We start from the raw sequence: 23,094 nt of genomic DNA, 5'->3' as shown, positions 1-23,094 counted from the left end.
ATGACACGATGATATGATTGGAGATATCGTGAGGGAAAAGGCCCCAGAGGGAGCCCGTTTACGGGAGAAAGCCCCAGAGGGAGCCCGACGATCGTATTTCCATTGACATGATATGATGACATGATAGGCTTGGGCTCAGTTGACGGGTGAGAGTGTCGCTGATGTCCCCCGCCGCCGGGTACCGCGGTTACACGTAGATGGATCCATCGACTGACATGATGATACGAAAGTCACAGCTAATGAACGGAATTCAAATTAAGATTTTAACATGTATATGCTGATACGATGATACATGCTATTACCATGTTTTGACAGGTCACAGTTACGCATATGATATGATAACATGATGAGACATGTTTTGACACGTTACGATTTTACACGACACGCTTATGGTCATGTTTTTAAGCTCATGAAACGTATTTTGATTATGCTATTTTTCACTGCTGTGTGCTACGTATATGTACTTGTTATTACTGGTACAGGTGTGTTGAGTCATTAGACTCACTAGGCGTGTGTGATGCAGGTGAGCATTTTGGGTAGGAGACAGGAGGTGCTGAACTCTGAGTAGGCAAACCTGGTGCAGTGACACGACCCGAGGACCACATGTTTTCCGCTTTATGATTTATGAGATATGAGATGATATGAACATTTTTATACGTTGATGATTTTAAGAATTTTTATACGTTTACGTTTATGTTGATTTTGGATGACGTTAGTATTTTTTTTAAACTGCGTCATTCTTGTTGGTAAATAAATACGATTATTTTAAATACAATTTTATAATTGCAAGCAAAAAAAAAATATTTCCGTACTTTTAAAACGAGTAGACGTTTCATTTGAATATTGTTGCCTTTTCATGTGTTTTGGAGCTTTGAAAAATATGGAGAACCGAACCTTCGAGTATCGTGCTGATAACGTGTTAAAAGTAAAAATTTACGGTTAAAATTAAAAATCTCAAACTCACAAATATATTAAACTACACACTTTATAAAATTTTGTCTACTCAATTGTTCTTCTTCACAAATTGAGAGACATATTTATAAAATTTCTTTGGAAATAATCCAAAAATAAATACATCATTACATACATCATCACACACTAATTTTCAATATTTACAACTCCTATTTCAACATTCAATAATTTCAACTTTTTATTTTCAACAATAACTATATTAGTTCAGAGCCCACACACACACACATATTTAGATTTTAATTTTATTAAAAATATTGTTTTAATAAAATTATAGCTTATTTTGATTTTTTTAATTTAAAAAATTTAGATATAATTATATTTGATTATATGCATGTTATTTAGATTTTAAACATTGATAAATATATTTTTATTATAATTTGTATATACGTTTAATATTTTTAAAATTTAAAATATGACCCTCTGATTAAACCGATCCAACTGATTGAAACATTCTAAGTTAGATCAAAAAACAAATAAACGTCGGTTCGAAGAAATAATATCTTCTACTAAGACATTTACTGAGGAAGCAGAAGTTCTTTTGAAAGAAGCTATATATCCAGGAACATAGAGACGGGTTCTACGTCAAGAACATGTATAAAAAAATTACTCTTTTCTCATAAAATCTTTGAAATAAAAAATAAATAGAAATAAAATACATCCAATAAGATTTGAACCTATACCAAAAGTTTAGAATACTTTTTCAAGTGAAGGACTCCGGATAAATAAAAAAAAAGTTGGGTCAACGTCGTCTCAAGTCTCACCAGACTCTTGTCCCATATTTATTGGCATTTAATTTAATTGACCTACCTTCCTCCTTACCTTATGGATTAATAATTATATTATTTTATTATTCATAGTACTAAATAATTCGCTACTTTTTTTAAAAAAAATTAACCAAACTAAGTGAGTATTTTATAGATTTGATTTGTTAGGAATTTTAAAATCTCAGCTGGTTATACATATAGAGGGACGTAGACAGAAATTTTTTTACTGAAAATGATCATTCTATTGTTGTAATAAACGCATGAAGCGTTACAAATAAAATCTATGTAAAAATACAATTCATATAATGCCTGAGAAAATTAAGAGACTTAACATAACAAATGGTCACATCTCAGTCGGAAACAACATATTCAATGTACAAAATATAACAGTTAATGTAACAAATGTGACAACTAGAACTGAGAAAAAAAATAGAGCTAGAAGGAAATCTTGTATCAGTCGATCCCAACTTACACATCGTAAATTACATGTTTGTTTCTCTTCTTCCTCGGAGGCTGCAAAAATATTTTAGAACAATCTCTTCCAGGAAGATAGCTAACACGTAAAAAAAAAAAAAAAAAAAAAAAAAAAAAAGACGACAAAAAAAAACCATTTGGTTTCTTAAAAAAATGATATACTCACTCTACTCATGCCAAAAAATAAAGGTAATCACACATCTGCGCCCTTTGTTCCTTTACCATAGTCGCACACTTCCTCGTGAAACAACACCTTCTCTTCACAGATAACAATATAATCTTTAAAATGGTTAGTGGACTTGGGTCACTGTCCTTAAGGCCATCTCCAAGGCTACACCAAAATGAAGTTAAATGGTATAAAACACCTTTTTAGTGCAGCCAATTTCCTCCAATGGGGGGGGCCTTCTGCATCAAATTTGGGGGAGATGTCTCTTTTTTTTAAAATTTTTTTATTTGTATTGTATTAAAAATTATAAATATTATTTAAATAATAGTATAATATTTATTTTTTTATTTTAATAATTAGATATTTAATCATAAAAATTTAAAAATAATGATTATTGATTTTTTAAATATTTATTTATTTATGTTAATTATTAATAATTAAGGACTAATTTGATTTAATGATTTATAATTAATATAATTTAATACAAATGTAAAAAATTAATATAACAATACAATTCATAAATAAATTGAAAAAGATAATTGAAATATAAATGCAACTTGAAACATATTGATAGACCTAAATTAATTGTGGGGATAAAAATAAAAAAACCAGTAGACATTATGAAAAGCACTGTGTCAAAAACAGAAAGCAGTAGAACGGAGAGAAAACCAGAAACAGAAGAAGATATTTTCTAACGGAACTAATTTTAAATGTTACTTTTCCTGGTACAAGCATTAATTGTAGCATTAATTACTGTACGAAGTCATTTAATTCACTTTACCGATTTTAGTATAAAACAGGACTGATTGTTTTATAGCTTTTCTGCAGGAACCTATTTCGGTAATAAAGCTGATTCTATCAACAGCCAGAAGACATTTTCTGATTATAGACGTTGAACTCAGTCACCTATATATATGGAACAAATCCATATAGAAGATAGCACTGAATCTTTCAAAAAGTCAATTGCATTTCACAAAACGTGAAAATCACGAATCCTTGATATCTTCGAGTTCAACATAAAGAAAAGCAGAACACGCTTCATAGCAAATATCTGATCTATTGAGATCATCTTGTGCTACTGTTTCTTACACTCTTCATAATCATTCACAATACTCATATTTTATCAAGAAGAGTTTGTAATCTGAAAAGAGTCTTTTCAGAACTTTGTAGTATCGTATTTTCACTGTGTTGAGTAACTAAGAGTTTCAGTAGACAAAAGATAAGTCCTGCTGAAGTGGGTGTGTACAAGAGTTGTACTGTAAAATCCAAAGTCTTTTAGTGATATCTTCTGGAAACAGAAGAAGGGGAGACGTAGAAGACTTTATCTTCGAACTTCCATAAACAACTGCTGTCTGCTGATATTACTATTTTCACTCACTCCATCGGATTGTTTCCGCACTTAATATTGTAATATGTTGGAAGTATTCACGACAAGATAAGCTACTATCTCTAACAGGATTCTAGCACCTTCTTTATTCGAGAAAGAAAAAGAAAAATTTGAGAAAAGTTCATTCACCCCCCTCTAAACTCTTCCTCGATCCCCAACAATTGGTATCAGGGCAGGTTATTCTTGTCCATGAAAATACATACAGATGGCACACTTCAGCAAAGTTCCGATGTTCTCCAAAGAAGACTTTGACGATTGGAAGATTCGTATGCAAGCTCATCTTACAGCGCATGATGATGACATGTTGTATGTCATCACAGACGGTCCATTAAGAATATTAAAGTCTAACACAGCTGTTGCTGTTACTGATGGCGCACCACAAATGATTGAAAAACCAAGAAGTGAATGGACCAGCGAAGATAAGAAAAAGGCCAATCTTGATAATGTTGCAAAGGACATTCTTTACAAAACTCTTGATAAGAACACATTCAGCAAAATCAAGATGTGTGAAGGAAATGAGCAGACAAAGGAAAACAAACTGTCTGTAGCAATGCAGAAGTTTGACAATCTAAAGATGAAGGCTGGAGAAACTCTAAATGAGTTCGATGAACGTTTCAGCGGCCTGGTTAATGAACTCACTGCCCTTGGAAAAGAGCATAGCAACAGGGAGATAGCACTCAAAGTGATGAGAGCTTTACCTAGTGAATGTGATTCAAAACAATGGCCATGAGAGTCTCTAAAGACTTGAACAAGTTGGAGTTGCACGACTTGTTTGCTGATTTAAAGGCCTATGAGTTCGAGCTAGAAGTAAGAAGTGGAGAAGAGCCCTCAACAAATCTGCCAACCAAGGCCCTTGCTGCTACTACTGCTATTACTTCTACTGCTGCTGCTGCAGTCATTCCACAAGCAGTACCTGCTACCCTTACTGAGAGTACTTCTGAAAAGACTGATGAAAAGATAAGCAATGAAGCTATGTCTTTATTTGTAAAAAAGTTCTCCAGGTTCATGAAAAAGAATCACCGAGCATACCAAAACCCTAATCGCAACTTCAAGAAGGATTCACCATTTGGTGATATGGCGTGCTTCAACTATGGAAAGATTGGTCACTTTATTGCTGATTGTCCAAAGCCCAAAAAAGATGACCAGAAGAAGAAAGAGTACAAAAGGAATGACAAAAAGTTCAGAAAAGACCGCAAAGCAATGATTGCTGAAGAAAGCAAATCCAAATGGGCGGATTCCAGTTCTGAGTCATCTAACTCAGAAAGTCATTCTAGTGAAAGTGATGCAGAAGAGATTAAGTGTCTTATGGCAGATGTTGAATCGAACTCAACATCTGAAGAGGTATTCGACTTCGACTCTGACGAATTTACACGAACTGAGTTAATTAAAGCATTACATGACATGGTAGGAGAGTATTCAAGACTTTCTCAATCATTCGACGAAGTTAAGATTGAAAATCTAAACTTAAGAAATCAAGTCAGTAAATTCACTTGCTTGCAAGAGAATAGCTGCGATGATTTGAAAGTGGAGATGAGTAAGTTGAAAACCGAGAATGAGAGAGTAAAGCAGATTACCAGACAATGAAATCTGAAAATCAGAAGCTGTCTATTCTGGTAAATGCTTGGAATAAGTCTTCTATTTCATTGAAAATGATGCAAGAATTGCAAAAGCAATCTGGAGATAGAAGTGGTCTCGGATTCAGCAATGATGAAAGCACTTCTGAAATCAGTACTCAGCCAGAACTGGATACCAGCAAAACAAAATACATTCGATTTGTTAAATCCAGTGTGGCATATGAACCGGAAGTACCTACTGCTTCAATTGAAAGGAATGTAAATCAGATGAACAAAAGGATGCATTATGGTCTGGGTTATGTTGAACCTAAGGGAAGAGTTGACCAGAGTTCTGGATCCAGTAGAAGATTCAACTAAGGAAGACAACCCCCTATGAAGGTTAAAAACTATTAGTACTACAATTCTAGACCTGTTCAGAAGAGATACAGGCCAGACAACAGAAACAGAAGGGAAGAACAACATTCTAAAAAGCATAATGTTAGAAATAATAAACCCTCTGCTGCACACACCTCTATGTATACGGAAGTACAAAATCACCAAAAATTGTACAAATGTGGGTTCCTAAGGGACTAATAAGGCTTGGACCCAAGTAGATTGAGTACCAGATACTAAAATTTGTGTTTGCAGGAACAGGTAAAGAAAGCTAAAGTGAGCAGCTCCACATGGTGTCTGGACAGTGGATGTTCCAGACACATGACTGGACAGAAAAATCTGCTATCAGAAGTAATAAGTTGTACTGGACCAAAAATAACGTTTGGGGACAACTCAAAAGGTAAAACCATGGGCAATGGTAAGATTATCCATGGTAACATTACTATCAATGACGTACTACTGGTTGAGAATCTTTGTTATAATTTAATCAGCATTAGTCAACTGTGTGATAATGGTTATTCTGTAGTTTTTCAAAAGCACACATGCACAGTTAAAGATTCTGCTAAGTCCACTGTACTAGCTGGAAAGAGAGAGGGCAACACCTGCAAAGTTTCTTGGAACTTAGATCATGTTAATGCTCCTACATGTTTAGTTGTCTCTCTTAGTGACAAACATTGGCTCTGGCACAAAAGATTGAATCATCTGAATTTCAAGTCTATCAACAATCTCAAAAAGCAGAACTTAGTCAATGGATTGCCAGACATTAATTTTGTTAAGAATCATGTATGTTCTGCATGTCAACTTGGTAAGCAAGTAAGATCTAGTTTCAAAAATAAAGGCAGCAAATCATCCTCAAGATGTTTAGAATTATTGCATGTGAACTTATTTGGTCCAATCCCTATCATGAGCTTAGGGGGAATGAGATACACCCTTGTTGTTGTTGATGATTTCTCTAGATTTACTTGGGTAATCTTTCTTGCTGGAAAAGATCAAACCAGTAGCCTTCTGATCAAACTTCTGAAAAAGATTCAAAATGAAAAATCAGTTTCTGTCACTAGAATCAGAAGTGATCGAGGTACTGAATTTACTAACAAGATTCTTGAGATATATCTAGATGAACATGGCATTCATCATGAATATTCAGCTGCCAGGACGCCCCAACAAAATGGAGTAGCTGAGAAGAGAAACAGAACACTTAAAGAAGCTGCTAGAACAATGCTAGCAGATGCAGACATCTCTCAGCGCTTCTGGGCAGAAGCTATTAATACTGCTTGCTACACACAAAACAGAACAATGATCAACAAGAGGAATAATCAGACTCCTTACGAAATATGGAAAGGGAGTAAACCGAATGTATCTTACTTTCATGTTTTTGGTTGTAGATGCTTTGTGCATAATAATGATAAAAATCATTTAGCTGCATTTGATTCAAAATCTAACGCTGGATTATTTCTTGGATATTTAGCAGTTAGTAAAGCATTTAGAATTTTCAATAATAAAACACTCAATGTTGAAGAATCTATTCATGTCGTCTTTGATGAAGACAGCAGTGCTCCCGAGATTACTAACATATCTAATCTAAGTAACAGGTTAGACAGAGTTCATCTGGAACTAGACAGCGAAGATGATGCAGAAGCAAGTGTCAAGGATGTTCAAAATCCAGAACCTGACATTCCAGAACCAGCAGCTGATATTCCAAAACAATCTACTGCTTTACATAAAGATAATCCAAATCCTTTTGTTTGGAAAAAATCTCATCCTCCATCTTTGGTGATTGAAAATCCATCAGCTCCGATAAGGACCAGAAGACAGATGATGAATGAATACATGCATGCTGCTTTCATTTCTCAAGATGAACCAAAGAAGATTGAAGAAGCTCTTCTGGATCCCAATTGGATTGAAGCAATGCAAGAAGAACTAAATCAATTTAAAAGAAATGAAGTATGGTTTCTGGTACCTCGACCAACTCATCAAGCAGTCATTGGAACTCGGTGGGTATTCAGAAATAAACTAAATGAAGAAGGCAATGTAGTCAGAAATAAAGCAAGACTAGTGGCTCAAGGTTTCAGACAAGAAAAAGGAATAGATTATGATGAGACCTTCGCACCAGTAGCAAGGCTTGAAGCTATTAGAATATTTTTAGCCTTTGCTGCCTTCAAAAACTTTAGAGTATATCAGATGGATGTGAAGAGTGCTTTTCTAAACGGCCTACTGCAAGAAGAAGTTTACGTCGAACAACCACCAGGTTTTATCGATCACTTCTCACCTCACCATGTCTTTAAATTACACAAATCACTATATGGACAGGCACCTAGAGCATGGTATGACACTCTATCACAATTTCTTGTCCATCATGATTTTACAATTGGAACAGTAGACAAAACTCTGTTCACTTTAGTCAAGAATAAACATATCCTAATAGTACATATTAACGTTGATGATATCATTTTTGGGTCAACTAACCCCAAATTATGTGCAAAGTTTGCTAAGTTGATGCATGATCAATTCGAAATGAGCATGATGGGAGAATTAACATTCTTCCTAGGATCACAGATCAAACAACTTGATACTGGAATCTTCATAAATCAAGCCAAGTATACTAAGGAGCTTCTGAAAAAGTTTGGTATGGAAGCATGCTCTGCTGCTTCAACTTCAATGAGCTCATCTATCAAACTTGATAAAGATGAAAGTGGAATTCCAGTAGAGGTAACTCAGTATCGTGGTCTTATTGGCTCATTGTTATATCTTACTGCCAGTAGACCAGATATTATGTTTGTTGTTTGTGTTAGTGCAAGATTTCAATCTAACCCTAAACAATCTCACTATATTGCTGCTAAACGTATTTTGAAGTACTTAAAAGGAACTCAAAATGTCGGCTTATGGTATCCCAATGATTCATCGTTCAATCTTATTGGATATTCAGATGCTGATTATGTAGGTTGCAAACTAGACAGGAAAAGCACAAGTGGTTTCTGTCAATTCCTTGGTGATAGGCTGATCTCCTGGTTTAGTAAAAAGCAGACTTCTATAGCCACATCTACTGCAGAAGCAGAATATCTGGCTGCTGGAAGCTGTTGTTCTCAAATACTATGGATGCAACAACAATTAAAAGACTACGGAATTCAGGCCTCCGAATCACCTATCTTCTGTGACAATACCAGTGCCATTGCAATCACACAAAATCCAGTACTTCATTCCAGGACGAAGCACATAGATATCAGACATCATTTCATCAGAGACCATGTGCAGAAGAAGGACATTCGTCTGGAATATGTGCAGAAGACATTTTCTGATTATAGACGTTGAACTCAGTCACCTATATATATAGAACAAATCCATATAGAAGATAGTGCTGAATCTTTCAAAAAGTCAATTGCATTTCACAAAACGTGAAAATCACGAATCCTTGATATCTTCGAGTTCAACATAAAGAAAATCAGCACACACTTCATAGCAAATATCTGATCTATTGAGATCATCTTGTGCTACTGTTTCTTACACTCTTCATAATCATTCACAATACTCATATTTTATCAAGAAGAGTTTGTAATCTGAAAAGAGTCTTTTCAGAACTTTGTAGTATCGTATTTTCACTGTGTTGAGTAACTAAGAGTTTCAGTAGACAAAAGATAAGTCCTGCTGAAGTGGGTGTGTACAAGAGTTGTACTGTAAAATCCAAAGTCTTTTAGTGATACCTTCTGAAAACAAAAGAAGGGGAGACGTAGAAGACTTTATCTTCGAACTTCCATAAACAACTGCTGTCTGCTGATATTACTATTTTTACTCACTCCATCGGATTGTTTCTGCACTTAATATTGTAATTTTTTGGAAGTATTCACGACAAGATAAGCTACTATCTCTAACATGATTCTAGCACCTTCTTTATTCGAGAAAGAAAAAGAAAAATTTGAGAAGAGTACATTCACCCCCCCCTTTCTAAACTCTTCCTCGATCCCCAACACATATAATTCAAATACAAATGTAAATAATTATTTAAATTTATTAATAATAAAATATTAGTCATAATTAAAAATATATTAGATAAAATATATCAATTAATATATGTAAAATAAAAAAATATTTTGAGAATATTCGTTTTGGTGTAAGATTTGAAGTAAATGAGTTGTAGATGGATGTTATATTTGGTGCAGAAATCGTACTATTTTAGTATAAAATTTTAATCAAAATAGATTTTGTAATTGAAGATGGCTAAATAATTATTTTGGCTAAAAGTGGGTTGTACCAAATTCGTTATAACTATATTAATTTTTATAGCCAGGGCTAGAGCCCACGCGCACACACATATTTCGATTTTAATTTTATTAAAAATATTATTTTAATAAAATTATAGCTTATTTTGTTTTTTTATTTAAAAATTTAGATATAATTATATTTGATTATATATATGTTGTTTAGATTTTAAACATTGATAAATATATTTTTATTATAATTTATATATACATTTAATATTTTTAAAATTTAAAATATGACCTTCTAATTGAACCGATCCAACTGATTGAAACATTCTAAGTTAGATCAAAAAACAAATAAATCTCAGTTCGAAGAAATAATATCTTCTACTAAGACATTTACGGAGGAATCAAAAGTCCTTCCGAAAGAAACAATCAAGGAACATAGAGACCGATTTCTATTTCAAGAACATGTATAAGAAAATTACTCACTTTTCTCATAAAATCTGTAAAAAGTATTTATTACTATCAAAATAAAAAATAAATAAAAATAAATTACATCCAATAAGATTTGAACTTATACCAAAAGTTTAGAGGACTTTTTCAAGTGAAGGGCTCCGTATAATAAAAAAAAGTTGGGTCAACGTCCTCTCAAGTCTCACCAGACTCCTTGCCCCATATTTATTGGCATTTAATTTAATTGGCCTACCTCCCTTCTTACTTTTTTTTTTAATTTTTATGAAAACAGCAGCAATTATCATGTTGTGCACATGTGTAGGCTACTTGATTAATAACATACAAACCATGCGAATCAGTCGTAAATTATGTACAACACTTCTTAGTTCTCACATCAAGCGGTAAGATAAAAAAAAAGTATGAAATTATAAAATGTGATAGTGTCGGAAAAACTTTTTTTTTAAATTTAAAAAAACAACTATGAACAAGAAAATACTTCAAATGCATAAAATCTGCATCAAATCTTCCACACCATTCATTTGACTAAAACTCAGCATCGTTTCAATGTCTTCCTCAAAATTAGCAAACTATCCATGGCCGTCAACTGTTAATGCTGTGAACTTTATATCAGTGAAGCTATTTCTTAACAAAGACAATAAGGAAAGAAGCATTAATTATTACAGGTTATGGAAAAAACAGATGATCTGTCTGTTAGAGAGCCAAGATTTGTTAGGCTTCGTAGACGGCCAGATCCCGCCGCCTAAAGAATCCGTGGATGAGCAGAAACTCTGGAGAAGAACCGACAAGCTTATCACAGGATGGATTCTGGGTTCCATTACTGGGATCGATGTGTTTGATGTAGTGGTGGGATTGGAAAGTTCCAGGGAAGTTTGGTTGGCATTGGAAATTTTTTTCAAATCAGATGATAATGAAATTCAAACGAGCAGTTCTAGTGGTAAATGAAATGAGAACTCAGTAACTAAAACTGAAAAAATAAAAAATAAAAGAAAGGGTTTAACGAACTCGAATGTATTTTTTCTGGTACAAGGCTTGTAATTTTAAGAAATATGCAGGTACGGATTTTCACAGGTACTTGCCATTGCATAGAGCAATATTAAGAGGTGATTCGAAGGAAGGCAAGAAGTTCTTGGACAAAGATGAAGATGCAATCACGGCCTGCATCAATGATTCCTCGGAGACAGCTCTGCACGTAGCGGTGGAGACTGGAAAATCAAATGATTTCGTGAGAAAGTTGTTAGAATACCCGATGCCAAATGAAGCGATGCTCTCGAAAGATAGTACGGGGGACACTGCTTTACACACAGCCGCTTTGGCTGGAAACAAGGAAGCTGCGATACTATTGGTGAACAAAAAACCCGACTTGCTATATATTACAAATGACAATAATATGTTGCCGATTCATTTAGCAGCGAGGAATAGCCATAAAGATACGCTTACGTATCTCATATCCGTCTCCAAGAAAGAAGTGCAGAATAGCCCATTTGTGGGAAAGTTGGGGGCTTTGCTGTTGACAATTGCCATAGCTTCTGAATTTATTGGTTAGTAGGAAATTTAATTTATTGATAGTTAATTGTGAAATATAAAGATAATATATTTTTCTTTGGGCAGATTTGGTGCAGAATTAGCTACGTTAAGCAATGATGATGATGATTATGCGTTGCAAGTGATAGCCAGAGTGAAATCTGTGTTTCCAAGCGGAAAAAGTCTCAGTTGGTGGCAAAATTGGATCTACTCTTGTAAGTGATCTTTTAATTGCTTACTTTGATATTCGGATCATTATGATTTCCAACTCCTATAAGATATATCATCATATTTTTTTTTGCCTTATTTTATATATATATATATATATATATACTAGGAATGTACACGTGTGATGCACGTAGGTGACTAATAATGAAAAATATAATCACGAGTATTAGATAATATTTAAAGTCGTTTCAATAACATCATGTTTATAAGTATTTATCAATCTAAATATATCAAAACACAATACATAAAAATACATCATGACAATAAATCATATATATTCACTTATTTATATGACATTTTTCAATTCGCGACATAATACAGCTCTCTTAAATGATAAATCAGCAAAAATATTTTTCATTCAACATGAAAAAAACAATAAAAATAAAATTAACAGAATAGTGAATTTTACCAAAATCAAAACTAAAATTTACTTAAATAGAGTACACATTTACTAAATTATCATAATAATGTTAAAATAAAATCATTAAACTTGTTATTAAGGTAAATATCACTTTTGCTTTTTCTAACTTTTAACACATTCTGGATTTTATTTAATTTCTATGTTTTTTTAGAATACATGTTATAGATAATTAATTTTATATCAGAATCAATCATTTATAAATTAATATTGGTGATTAATAATTTAAGAGAAATAAAATTTTAACATAATACCACTCAAATATATATAGTAAAAAACATATATAAATAAAATAATATGTAATACTCAGTTAAAAAATTTTATATATAAAATTGTAATATATAACAAATGATAATAAACTATCAATATAATTCATATTTATTATAAGGATTATATTGATTAAATTTTTTTTAAAGATTATATCATAAATTTAGTTTAAAATTTAGAAGAAAAACAAAAAGAAGAACGTGTATTAATGTCCAAATATATCTAAAATGGACAATAAATCACAAAAATTGACTAATAAATGTAAATAAAGAATTTTTTTAAATAAAATTTAGAAAATAAAGAAGAATGTGAATTAATGTCCAAATCTATCTAAGATGGACAATGAATCACAAAAGAACCCTTAAAAAAACATATTAATTTAATTTGCTAACTTAAATGAACAAGGAAATGTAAAAAAATAAATTTTTTGACATAAAATTTAATAAATAAAGATGAATGTGTATTAATGTCAAAATTCATTTAAGATGCACAATGAATTACAAAAAAAACCCTTAAGATAACCTAATAATTTAATTGGTCAACATAAATGAACAAGGACATATAAGAAAATTCACAATTGAAGTGGTATATTTATATGTACGTTAGATTGAAGTTGTTCCTTTGACATAGTTGAAAAAGACAAAGATCACAACTGATATTGAGAACCCAAGGTCTGATATGGATAAAGTGACAAAGAAGTTCGATTGGTTCAAGATAATTACTTTTGTGGGTAAGTATAATTTCATTTTCAGATAAAAAATTTTACTTGGCTCATTTAATAGTTTTTTTTAGCTATCGATCGAAGCTACTCTACTCCTTGTCATCATTACAAGTTAAAAAATACGATGCATATGTTTGTTTATCTTCTTACTTTTGGATATTTAATATATTCACAGTTCCTGCTGCGAAGAGCATCAAGAAAAAGAAAGTAATGCACCGACAGACACTTGAACTCGTCAAATGCTTGTGCACGGCACTCCAATCTTTGTCTTGCAGTGAAGCTTCACCTATCTATGAAAGTGCCATAGTTGAGGCTGCACGGAAAGGCATACATGAGGTGGTGGAGGTGATCATACAGATGTTTCCGAATGCCATTTATGCTGAAGAATCAGAAACTAAAAGTTCCATTTTTCACATAGCAGCAAGAGAACGCCGTTGAAAATATTTTCAATATAATTTATCATATGAATGAACGAAAACAATATTTTTACGACATGACGGACTCTTCGGGTAACAACTTTATGCACATATGCGGAGAACTAGCGCCTCCTCATAAACTCAATCTAGTTTCTGGTGCAGCTTTACAGATGCAGCGTGAGTTACAATGGTCTAAGGTACTCGACATCTTGCATAACATTCTTCTTAATTAATTATATGCATGTCCACCACTAGCAATTATGATTAATTAGGCGGATCACTTCGGCCATTCTAGCTTGTTTGTTTACCTGAGCACATTTTTGTGGTGATAATTTCATCAACGTGCACCGTACAGGAAATGGAAAATTTTGTCAACCCTTCTCGTAGGACATGGGAAAACAATGACGACAAGACTCCTCAAATGTTGTATTCCGAAAAGCACCAAGAGTTAAAATCTCAAGGAGAGAAATGGATGAAAGACACTGCAACCTCATGTACCATTGCCGCTGCATTGATTGCTACAGTCGTATTTGCTGCAGCCTTCACAGTTCCAGGAGGTCTTCATGGTGACACCGGAGTACCGATTTTCGTAAGAAAAACTTTATTCGTTTTATTTGCTATCTCAGACTCTGTTTCCTTGTTCACATCCACCACTTCACTGCTCATGTTTCTATCAATCCTGACTTCCCGTTATGCCGAACAAGACTTTCTTTACGTTCTACCTAGGAGATTATGCATCGGTCTACTTACCCTCTTCACTTCAATCACGTTCATGATGGTCGCCTTCAGTGCAGCTATATATATTACATTGAAGGACAAATCTAATTTGTTTCTTGTACCAATGACGGTCTTGTCTTGTCTTCCAGTCACATCCTTTGTACTATTGCAATTCCCACTTCTCTTCGATGTGATGTATTCCACCTATGGACCTGGCATTTTCGGCAAAAAGAGTGATCGAAAATTGTATTAAAACAAAGCAAAGCAAGGGCTTTCCACTTCAGTTTGAGAGCAAAGATATTAATTTGTTGTGTGTGTGCGTGTTTATATATATATATATATATATATATAATAAATTATCTTTATCTTGAATGTAATCAATATGAGGGTGGTATCAACTGTAATAAAGATTTGACAATGTATTGCAGTGACATGTTTGGAATTTATCTATAATAACATAAACTAGAGAGTTAGGAATTATCCATGTTTATACAGCTGAAAATGTGTGTTTACATCAAACATAAGAGATTTATGAACACGAGTCTCAAGAGCCAGGTAATCCGCAACCAAATTATAGATATGCGTGATGTAGCATGGAATTCGATATAAATTGTTTTCCTGTATTTATGTTGTAAAAATGCCTATAACTTGTTAATCTATGGACATTTTGGCTTGTCCCACTCCTCGTTTTGACTTATATATTGATAAGAGTCAGTCAAAACCTTCGTAACTATGGAATTTTGGTTTTATTCAAAAAAACAAAAACAAAAACAAAGCCGGCCTACAAACAAGTTTTTCAAGAGGGCTACATGTTACTTTTAACAAAATACAATACAATAACTATTACTTACAGCATGTAATTGTTTGAGTAGATGTCCTGTAAGTCAACTGTTGGCTGGAGAATTTATTGACTCGAGGGTAATAAACAATCTTTATTTTAATATAATTTATTTTTAATGGTTTCGTTTTACTTTATCTGTATACCAATGCAAGCAGCATAGATAAAGTTATTGATTATGCTTTAATACAAATGAATCGTAATTCGATGTTGAAACTCATTTGTAAACACTGCATATTCTAAATTCGTTCCTAGTTGATTCGGCCGCCTAAAACATGGATAAAGGTCGCTTGAGCTCGAGACTAGCATCTGTGATGTTGTGTACTACATTTTTTGGTAAGGGCATAGAGATGTCCAAACATACAGATGGGTAGTCATATGATGATTATACTGAACAACCCTCCCTCGGACTTTCCAAGTGGTTATCATTCATCGAGAGGATAAGTCTGTGGTTATGATTGTACACCATTAGTCCTTACGACCCGGGACAACACTGATGCTCTATATGCTAGGGCTGTGCTTTGACTCGTTTATCGGCTCTAGGAGAGTCATCAGGTGGCGAGGTTGGGTACAGTTGCGACACATATAGGAGCCAGTGCATTGTAGTCGGGGATTCACCGCTCACCTACGGATGTGGATATCCTATGTGATCTGATGTAATAATAGTGCATGGAATCTATATATGGCCAGAGTATAAGATGTACGTTAGAGAAGAAGTTCTCCAATAGTACACGCGATGCCACTATTATTTGTATCACATAGTTATCGAATTAATATGCAGCCCTCAATGAACCAATGGTTGCAGATTCGATCGGGATATATGAGATGAAGGGACCGTACTGTACGTTAATCATAATCGACTGGTTCTTGCAGGCACTATCAGTGATACCTAGGGGATCATGGGGCGATGCTACTAGACGCTCTTACCATGATCCGATGCGTGCAATCAGAAATGAGTTCTGACATTCTTGATCAAGGTGTTGATAAAAGAATGGGGCTAACCAGGGTAAGCCCAAATAAAAGATTATGTCCTGAATCACAAAGAGTTGTGAACACATGGCTAGCTGTATCCCTGAACCATTAAGGGTCACACAAGTACTGTATCATTTGTTCCCGTTGAGAGAATAAATTCAAAAGTTGAATTTATATTAAATAGTAAATTCAAGGAGTTGAATTTATGATAAATAAATTTTGAGAGAATAAATTCAATTAGTTGAATTTATAAAATTTGAAAATTTAATTTATTAAACTCAAAAGTTGGTTTATTAAATATTAAATTTTGGAGTTAATAAATTCAAGGAGTTGAATTTATAATTTATATAATAAATTCAAATGTTGAATTTATAATGGATTTAATTTATTAAACTCAAAAGTTAAGTTTATTAAATATTAAATTAAAATTGATGGGAAGTATGTTTAATGGGCTTGTAGGGGTACAAGTCCAACACACTAAATAATTAAAGTTTTAATGGACCTTGATTAATTGATTAAACTGGTTGGACTAGCCCAATTAATTAATCAAGTCCATTAATGTTAATTAAAAGGGCCCAAATATAATATTATGGTAATTAGGTCATGGAGGCTTGGTTTAAGTAGGTGACAAAAACCCTAGCCTCCATAACCCACTAATTTTCATTGTATGTGATTTTCAAAAATCACAACTATAATTTCTCCAAATATTTAGTTTACTTAATTAATGAGATTAATTAAGTAAATCATGATTAAAGAAATATTTAGATTTCTTTATTCCAATTTTGCATAGACTTCTACGTGAGTTTTAAGGAATTGCAAGAATTCTTTCGGCTCTTCCAATTTGCAAAATAATTTTGTGCTCTCAAAAGGGTTTTGAACCAAATTGTGTTCTATCTCTACGAAAAGATCTTCTACACTTTTTAGTGCAAGTTAGAAGAGAAACAAGTAATCCGGTCGTAGACCTGATTCGAAGTATAAAGAAGGAGATCGAAAAATGTTCGTAGAGATTTACAACAAGAGCTACGTCCGCTAATACCGGAGTAGTTGGCGCCAAGTGAAAAATTCACTAAAGGTATATTTTCTAACATCCTATGTATGTTTAATAATCTAAAAACCATACGAGTGTCCAAATCATATATATTTTGATTATCAAAATAAAATAAAATTTTAAAACTTTCGCTGCGTTTGGGCGTGTAGAAACCCAGATCCAACAGTGGTGTCAGATCCAGATTTTTCTAAATCGTATGGTTTTGATATTGAATAATTTGTTTCTAACCACACAAGAAAATTTTCAGAAAATTTATGCACCATAATAATAATTTTTTTTCCAGAAAACCAAAAAAAAATTTAATTTTTCGGAGCGTCCGCACGTTGTCCGCCTCCCTGCGCGGTGCGCAGCGCCGCGTGCGGAGCGTCCGCGCGCTACGCGTGGCGCCGCGCGTGCCTGCGCGCACAGGGGTGCCCCCGCCGCTGCCCGGGATCTTCTCGGGAAGCGTGCTGGATGATGGGCCTGAATTGTTTGGGCCTAGGTTACAATTTTCTGATTTTTTTCAAATTTTTGGGCAGAATTGATATTTTTGAAAATTGGTTCAAATTTTTTTTTTTTGGAAAATTAATAATTTTCTTGTAAAATAAATAATTGGAATATGATTTTAATTATTTATAGTAAAATTGAGTTTTACAAGAAATAAATTATTATTGATTTAATTGAAAATTAAATAAAGATGTTTATTTAATTTATTAAATTATTTAACAATTGTGGTGATTAGTGATAAATTATTAGATACATGATTTATCAATTAATTTGTTTAATTAAATTGATGTTAATATTTGATATTAAATGCATGAAGGATGATCGAGAGCCTTGACCAATGTGTTAGGTGTATGTTAGGATATTTTACTGTTTTTATTCATTTTGTTAATATTTGATATTATTAAAGTGGGCCTGGTTTATGGCCCGTTCTACCCTATGAGATGTATCCCTTATGTGCCATGGCTATTCAAATGTAATTATTAGAAATAGTGGGAGATCAAGACTGGAAGATGGTGGGCCCGATGATCAAGATGAAGACATGTAAAATATTGGAAGCTTTTGTAATAAGTTGCATTTGCATCCCTGCATTCACCTAGGTTTTGGACCTGGATCCATGTTTGGCTCACATGGATCTAATAGTGTTGGCGATCGATCATCCTTATTTATTGTTGAATGTCATATTATGATATATGCGATATATAGTAGTATGCATGTATGTATATTATTAAATAATATAGTTGCATGAATCCGGCAAACATACAAACATGGCACGCGATTTTAAATTAAAATGATGAGACAATTTTAAAATTAAAATCCCTCATTTTGAATAAGATTCAAAATTTATTTCAAACCGAAAAAGTAAAAATTAAAAGAGTTTAATTTTTCTTTGCCTTCCATCAATCGTGATTGCATCTTGATCGCTACCTGCGGATAATGTTTGTCTCATATTATTGGGGAGGCCTAGACGCCGGAAAGCTGTGACTTCCACTGGAAATATGATGTGAATTGAGTGGAACTCCCATGACTTCGGCTCATATTATTGTGGGAATTCATGGCGACCGTCCACTACAATTCAATATTGATGGGTTGGTTTGGCACGCGAAAATAAACGGCGTTATATTATTGGGTCCCTATTAAACGTGAGGCAAAACACGCGGAGGTTGCATAGGGATGCAATTGGATTCTACTTTTTAGAATTATAATTGGCTGATATTATTCGGGATTATAATTGGCTAATTGGACTCTACGTGCCCACTAAAGAAATACGATTTTCCTTTTTCATCACAGGGTGGTAAAAATGTCAAAATAGTGGGAGAGAATTTATGAAATAAAAATCCATTTTTTATATCTTAAAATTATTTTAAAATAATCAACAACCATTATTCTGTTTCCATATCAGTATATTTTCGATTTCGTCACGTAATCCATTTTTGTTATTAACAAGCTAGCTGAATCTAATTTTCAAGACTGGTTGAAAAAATTGTTCTGAATTAAGAGAAAATGGCATACACTCTAATATCAGTCCTGCTGAACTGACAAAGCATCCAAGATGGTAGGACCATAGTATGCAAGCTAAAGTGTAACATGCTCGCTTCTATGTCAAAAGAATTGTAGGGACAGTTCGAGGAAAATGTTGAATGCTGCTGACATTCGAATACACATGCAAGAGTTGCATGATGCATGAAACTCGTACAGTGATGCACACCACTTTTAAAAGCTCATGACTACACGCATGCAAGATGAGGCTCTGGCCCATGAGCGTGGTGTACATATGATTGAGCTTATTGAGAATTTGGTGGACCTGTAATATGTAATTCCTAACGAGTTACTTTATGACATCAATTTGTTGTCTTTCTCTTCCTCATTTGACGGGGTTAGGGTGAACTTCAATTTGAATAAGATAGATGATAGCCTTGAAGAGCTAGTCAAAATTCTTATTTCTTATGAAGCCACCATAAAATAGGAAAATGTTGTTTCCTAGTTGGGCTCCTTGTCAGGAACGAAAAATAGCCCACAAGGTAAGAGAAAGAAATGTTCTGCCCCTCACAAGAAAAAAATAAACCCAATAAGAGGCAAACTCCGAAGGATACTTAAAGGGCCCACAAAGCCCGATAAGTCAGAACATATTTGTTTTACTGCAAGAAGAATGAACATAAGAAATTATCTGGGCCAAAAATGTTTTGGAAATGATAAGCGAATGTCCAAAGTAAATAGGATTACAACAACAAACAAAAGGAAAATAGAAGGACCAAACCCCACACAAATATGACACGCTATATTAGGTCATATTTCTCAAAGAATGATGCACAAACTAGTGGGAGAAGACATGTTTGACTTGTCAGACATAAATTCTCTACCTACTTGTGAATCATGTGTAAAAATAAAATTGACTGAAACTCCATTCGATGGAAACGTGGAACGTGCGCATGGTCTACTGGATTTGATCCACACAAACGTTTATGGCCAGCTAACTGTTAGCTCAAAATTTGGGCAATCCAACTTCATTACCTTTACTGATAACCATTCGAGGTAAGTGTATGTTTATTTGATGAAACACAAATCTGAAGCGTTTGAAAAGTTCAAAGAATTCAGATCTGAAGTAGAAAATCAGCTAGAACGAACTATTAAGGCACTTCGATCTGATCGAGGTGGAGAATACTTAAGTGCTGAATTTTGGGTTATCTAAAAGAGATTGAGATTCTCTCACAGTGGACTCCACCAGCAACACTACAATTGAATGGTGTTTCTGAACGTCGTAATCGAAATCTTGATTGACATGGTTCGATCTATGATGGGATTCACTGAATTGCCTACAACATTTTGGGGCTTTGCGCTTGAAACTGCGGAATTGTTGTTGAATAATGCCCATACTAAAGTAGTGGATAAAACACCATATGAGATATGGATGGGAAAACCTCCCAAATATTCTTACTTGAGAATATGGGGATGTTGTGCTTACATGAAGCAGACGGTGTGAGACAAATTGGATAGTAGATCCACTTTGTGCTACTTTGTAGGATATCCAAAGAATTTTGTTGGATATTATTTCTATCATCCCAATGAAGCAAAAGTGTTTGTTTCAAGAAATGCCACCTTTTTGGAAAAGAATTTCTATTGGATAGAAAAGACAAGATGATAGAACTTGAAGAAATTCAAGATACTCCCTCAACTATAGAAGTTGAACCCATTTTTCAACAACCAGTAGTTGAAGTACAAGCTCCTAGAAGGTCTGATAGGGTTATTAGACCACCTGCAAGATATACGCTTCTTCAGGAACAAGGCCATGATGAGTCTTGTGTTAGATGTGATCTAATGAATTTCAAAGAAGCAATATTTGATACTGATTCAACGAAATGGCTTGAAGCCATGCAGTCAGAAATGGACTCTATGTATTCAAATCAAGTCTGGACATTAGTGGATCCACCTGAGGGAATCATTCCCATAGGATGCAAATGGATCTACAGAGGAAAGCTTGGGGCGGATGGGAAGGTAATGACCTTCAAAGCAATACTGGTTGCAAAAGATTATACTCAAAGGCAAGGAATTGACTATGAGGAATCTTTTTCACCAGTTGCTATGTTTAAGTCCATTAGAATACTTCTAGCCATAGCAGCATGGTATGACTATGAGATATGACAAATGGATGTAAAGACTGCATTCCTCAATGGAGATATCAAAGAAGAAATTTATATGTCTCAACCTGAGGGATACACATCAGTAGGAAGTGAGCATATGGTATATAAACTTCATAAATCAATTTATGGTCTCAAGCATGCGTCAAAGAGTTGGAACCTTAGATTTGATAGCACTATCAAAGAGTTTGGTTTTGCTAAGAATCCTGAGTAACCATGTGTGTACAAGAAAGTTAGTGGGAGTGCAGTGACATTCCTAGTACTTTATGTTGATGATATCTTGCTCATTGGGAATGATGTATGTATGATTACTGCAATCAACTAAAATATGGTTAGCCATTAAATTCTCCATGAAAGACACAGGTGAAGCATCCTACGTATTGGGAATACAAATCTATAGAGATAGAACAAAGAGGATGCTCGGACTCACCCAAGCCACTTATATCAATACCATTATGAAACGATTCTCTATGGAAGAGTCTAAGAGAGGATACTTACCAATGTGTCATGGTATTACTCTATTTAAAGCTATGTATCCCAAAACTAATAAAAAGATAGAGATGATGACACGTATTCCATATGCATCAGCTATTGGTAGTATCATGTATGGTATGATATCGACGCGTCCTGATGTTGCTTACGCTTTGAGTGTTACAAGCAGATATCAGGCTAACCCTGGTCCAATGCATTGGAAGGCCGTGAAAGACATTCTTAAGTACTTGAGAATGACTAAGAACTTGTTCATGGTCTATGGGGGTGGAGAATTAAAATTGGAAGGCTACACTGATTCTAGCTTCCAATGTGATGTAGATGATTCGAAATCGACCTCTGGTTTTGTATTCATGCTTAATAGTGTGGCTGTCTCTTGGAAACGTTCCAAGTAAGACACCGTTGCGGATTCCACCACTGAAGCTGAATACGTTGCTGCATCAGCTGCAGCCAAAAGGCAGTTTGGATGAGGAATTTTGTCCAAGAGTTGGGCGTCATTCCTAATGGAGTTGCTCCAGTCCCGGTGTACTACTGTTGTCGTTGCGCAAGCAAAGGAACCAAGGTCTCATCAAAGATCCAAACATATACTGAGGAAGTTCCATATCATCTCGAAGATTGTGGGAAGAGGAGATATATCAGTTGAAAGAGTTTTCTCTGCAGATATTGTTGCTGATCCACTTACAAAGCCCTTGCCATGACCATTGTTTGAAAAGCATCGCGAAGCAATGGGATTAAAGTTTATGGGTAGTTGGCTCTAGGGTAAGTGGGAGATTGTTAGAGTAGATGCCCTGTAAGTCAACTGTTCGCTGGGGAATTTATTGACTCGAGTGTAATAAACAATCTTTATTTTAATATAATTTATTTTTAATGATTTCGTTTTACTTTATTTGTATACCCATGCAAGCAGCATAGATAAAGTCCTTGATTATGCTTTAATACAAATGAATCGTAATTCGATGTTGAAA

At 34.1% G+C, this 23,094-nt stretch overlaps 2 protein-coding genes across 4 annotated transcripts in view; both read left to right on the top strand.

Moving 5' to 3' along the window:
- Window positions 1-10,813: 10,813 nt before the first annotated feature.
- Window positions 10,814-23,094, top strand: part of LOC142504813 (uncharacterized) — an 80,092-nt gene continuing 67,811 nt past the window's right edge. The window contains exons 1-3 of one of the 3 annotated variants that reach the window (XM_075617626.1): window positions 10,814-11,310; window positions 11,429-11,914; window positions 11,985-12,110. In XM_075617626.1, coding sequence (XP_075473741.1) covers window positions 10,920-11,310; window positions 11,429-11,914; window positions 11,985-12,001 — 894 coding nt within the window. In that variant the 5' untranslated portion in view covers window positions 10,814-10,919 and the 3' untranslated portion in view covers window positions 12,002-12,110. Of the gene's footprint in view, window positions 11,915-11,984; window positions 12,111-23,094 lie in introns of those variants that run through there. The other 2 variants (XM_075617625.1, XM_075617627.1) reach the window with 2 other exon arrangements.
- LOC142504812 (uncharacterized) overlaps window positions 11,985-23,094 on the top strand; it is a 107,120-nt gene continuing 96,010 nt past the window's right edge. The window contains exon 1 of the mRNA XM_075617623.1: window positions 11,985-12,112. The gene's annotated coding sequence lies outside the window, so the exon portion shown is untranslated. The remainder of the gene's footprint in view (window positions 12,113-23,094) is intronic.

Source organism: Primulina tabacum, chromosome 10, assembly GCF_025594145.1.
Source record: "Primulina tabacum isolate GXHZ01 chromosome 10, ASM2559414v2, whole genome shotgun sequence".
In the NCBI taxonomy this organism is placed as follows: domain Eukaryota; kingdom Viridiplantae; phylum Streptophyta; class Magnoliopsida; order Lamiales; family Gesneriaceae; genus Primulina; species Primulina tabacum.
The sequence above is the reverse complement of the archived record's forward strand: the minus strand, read 5'-3'. Positions and strand labels throughout refer to the sequence as shown.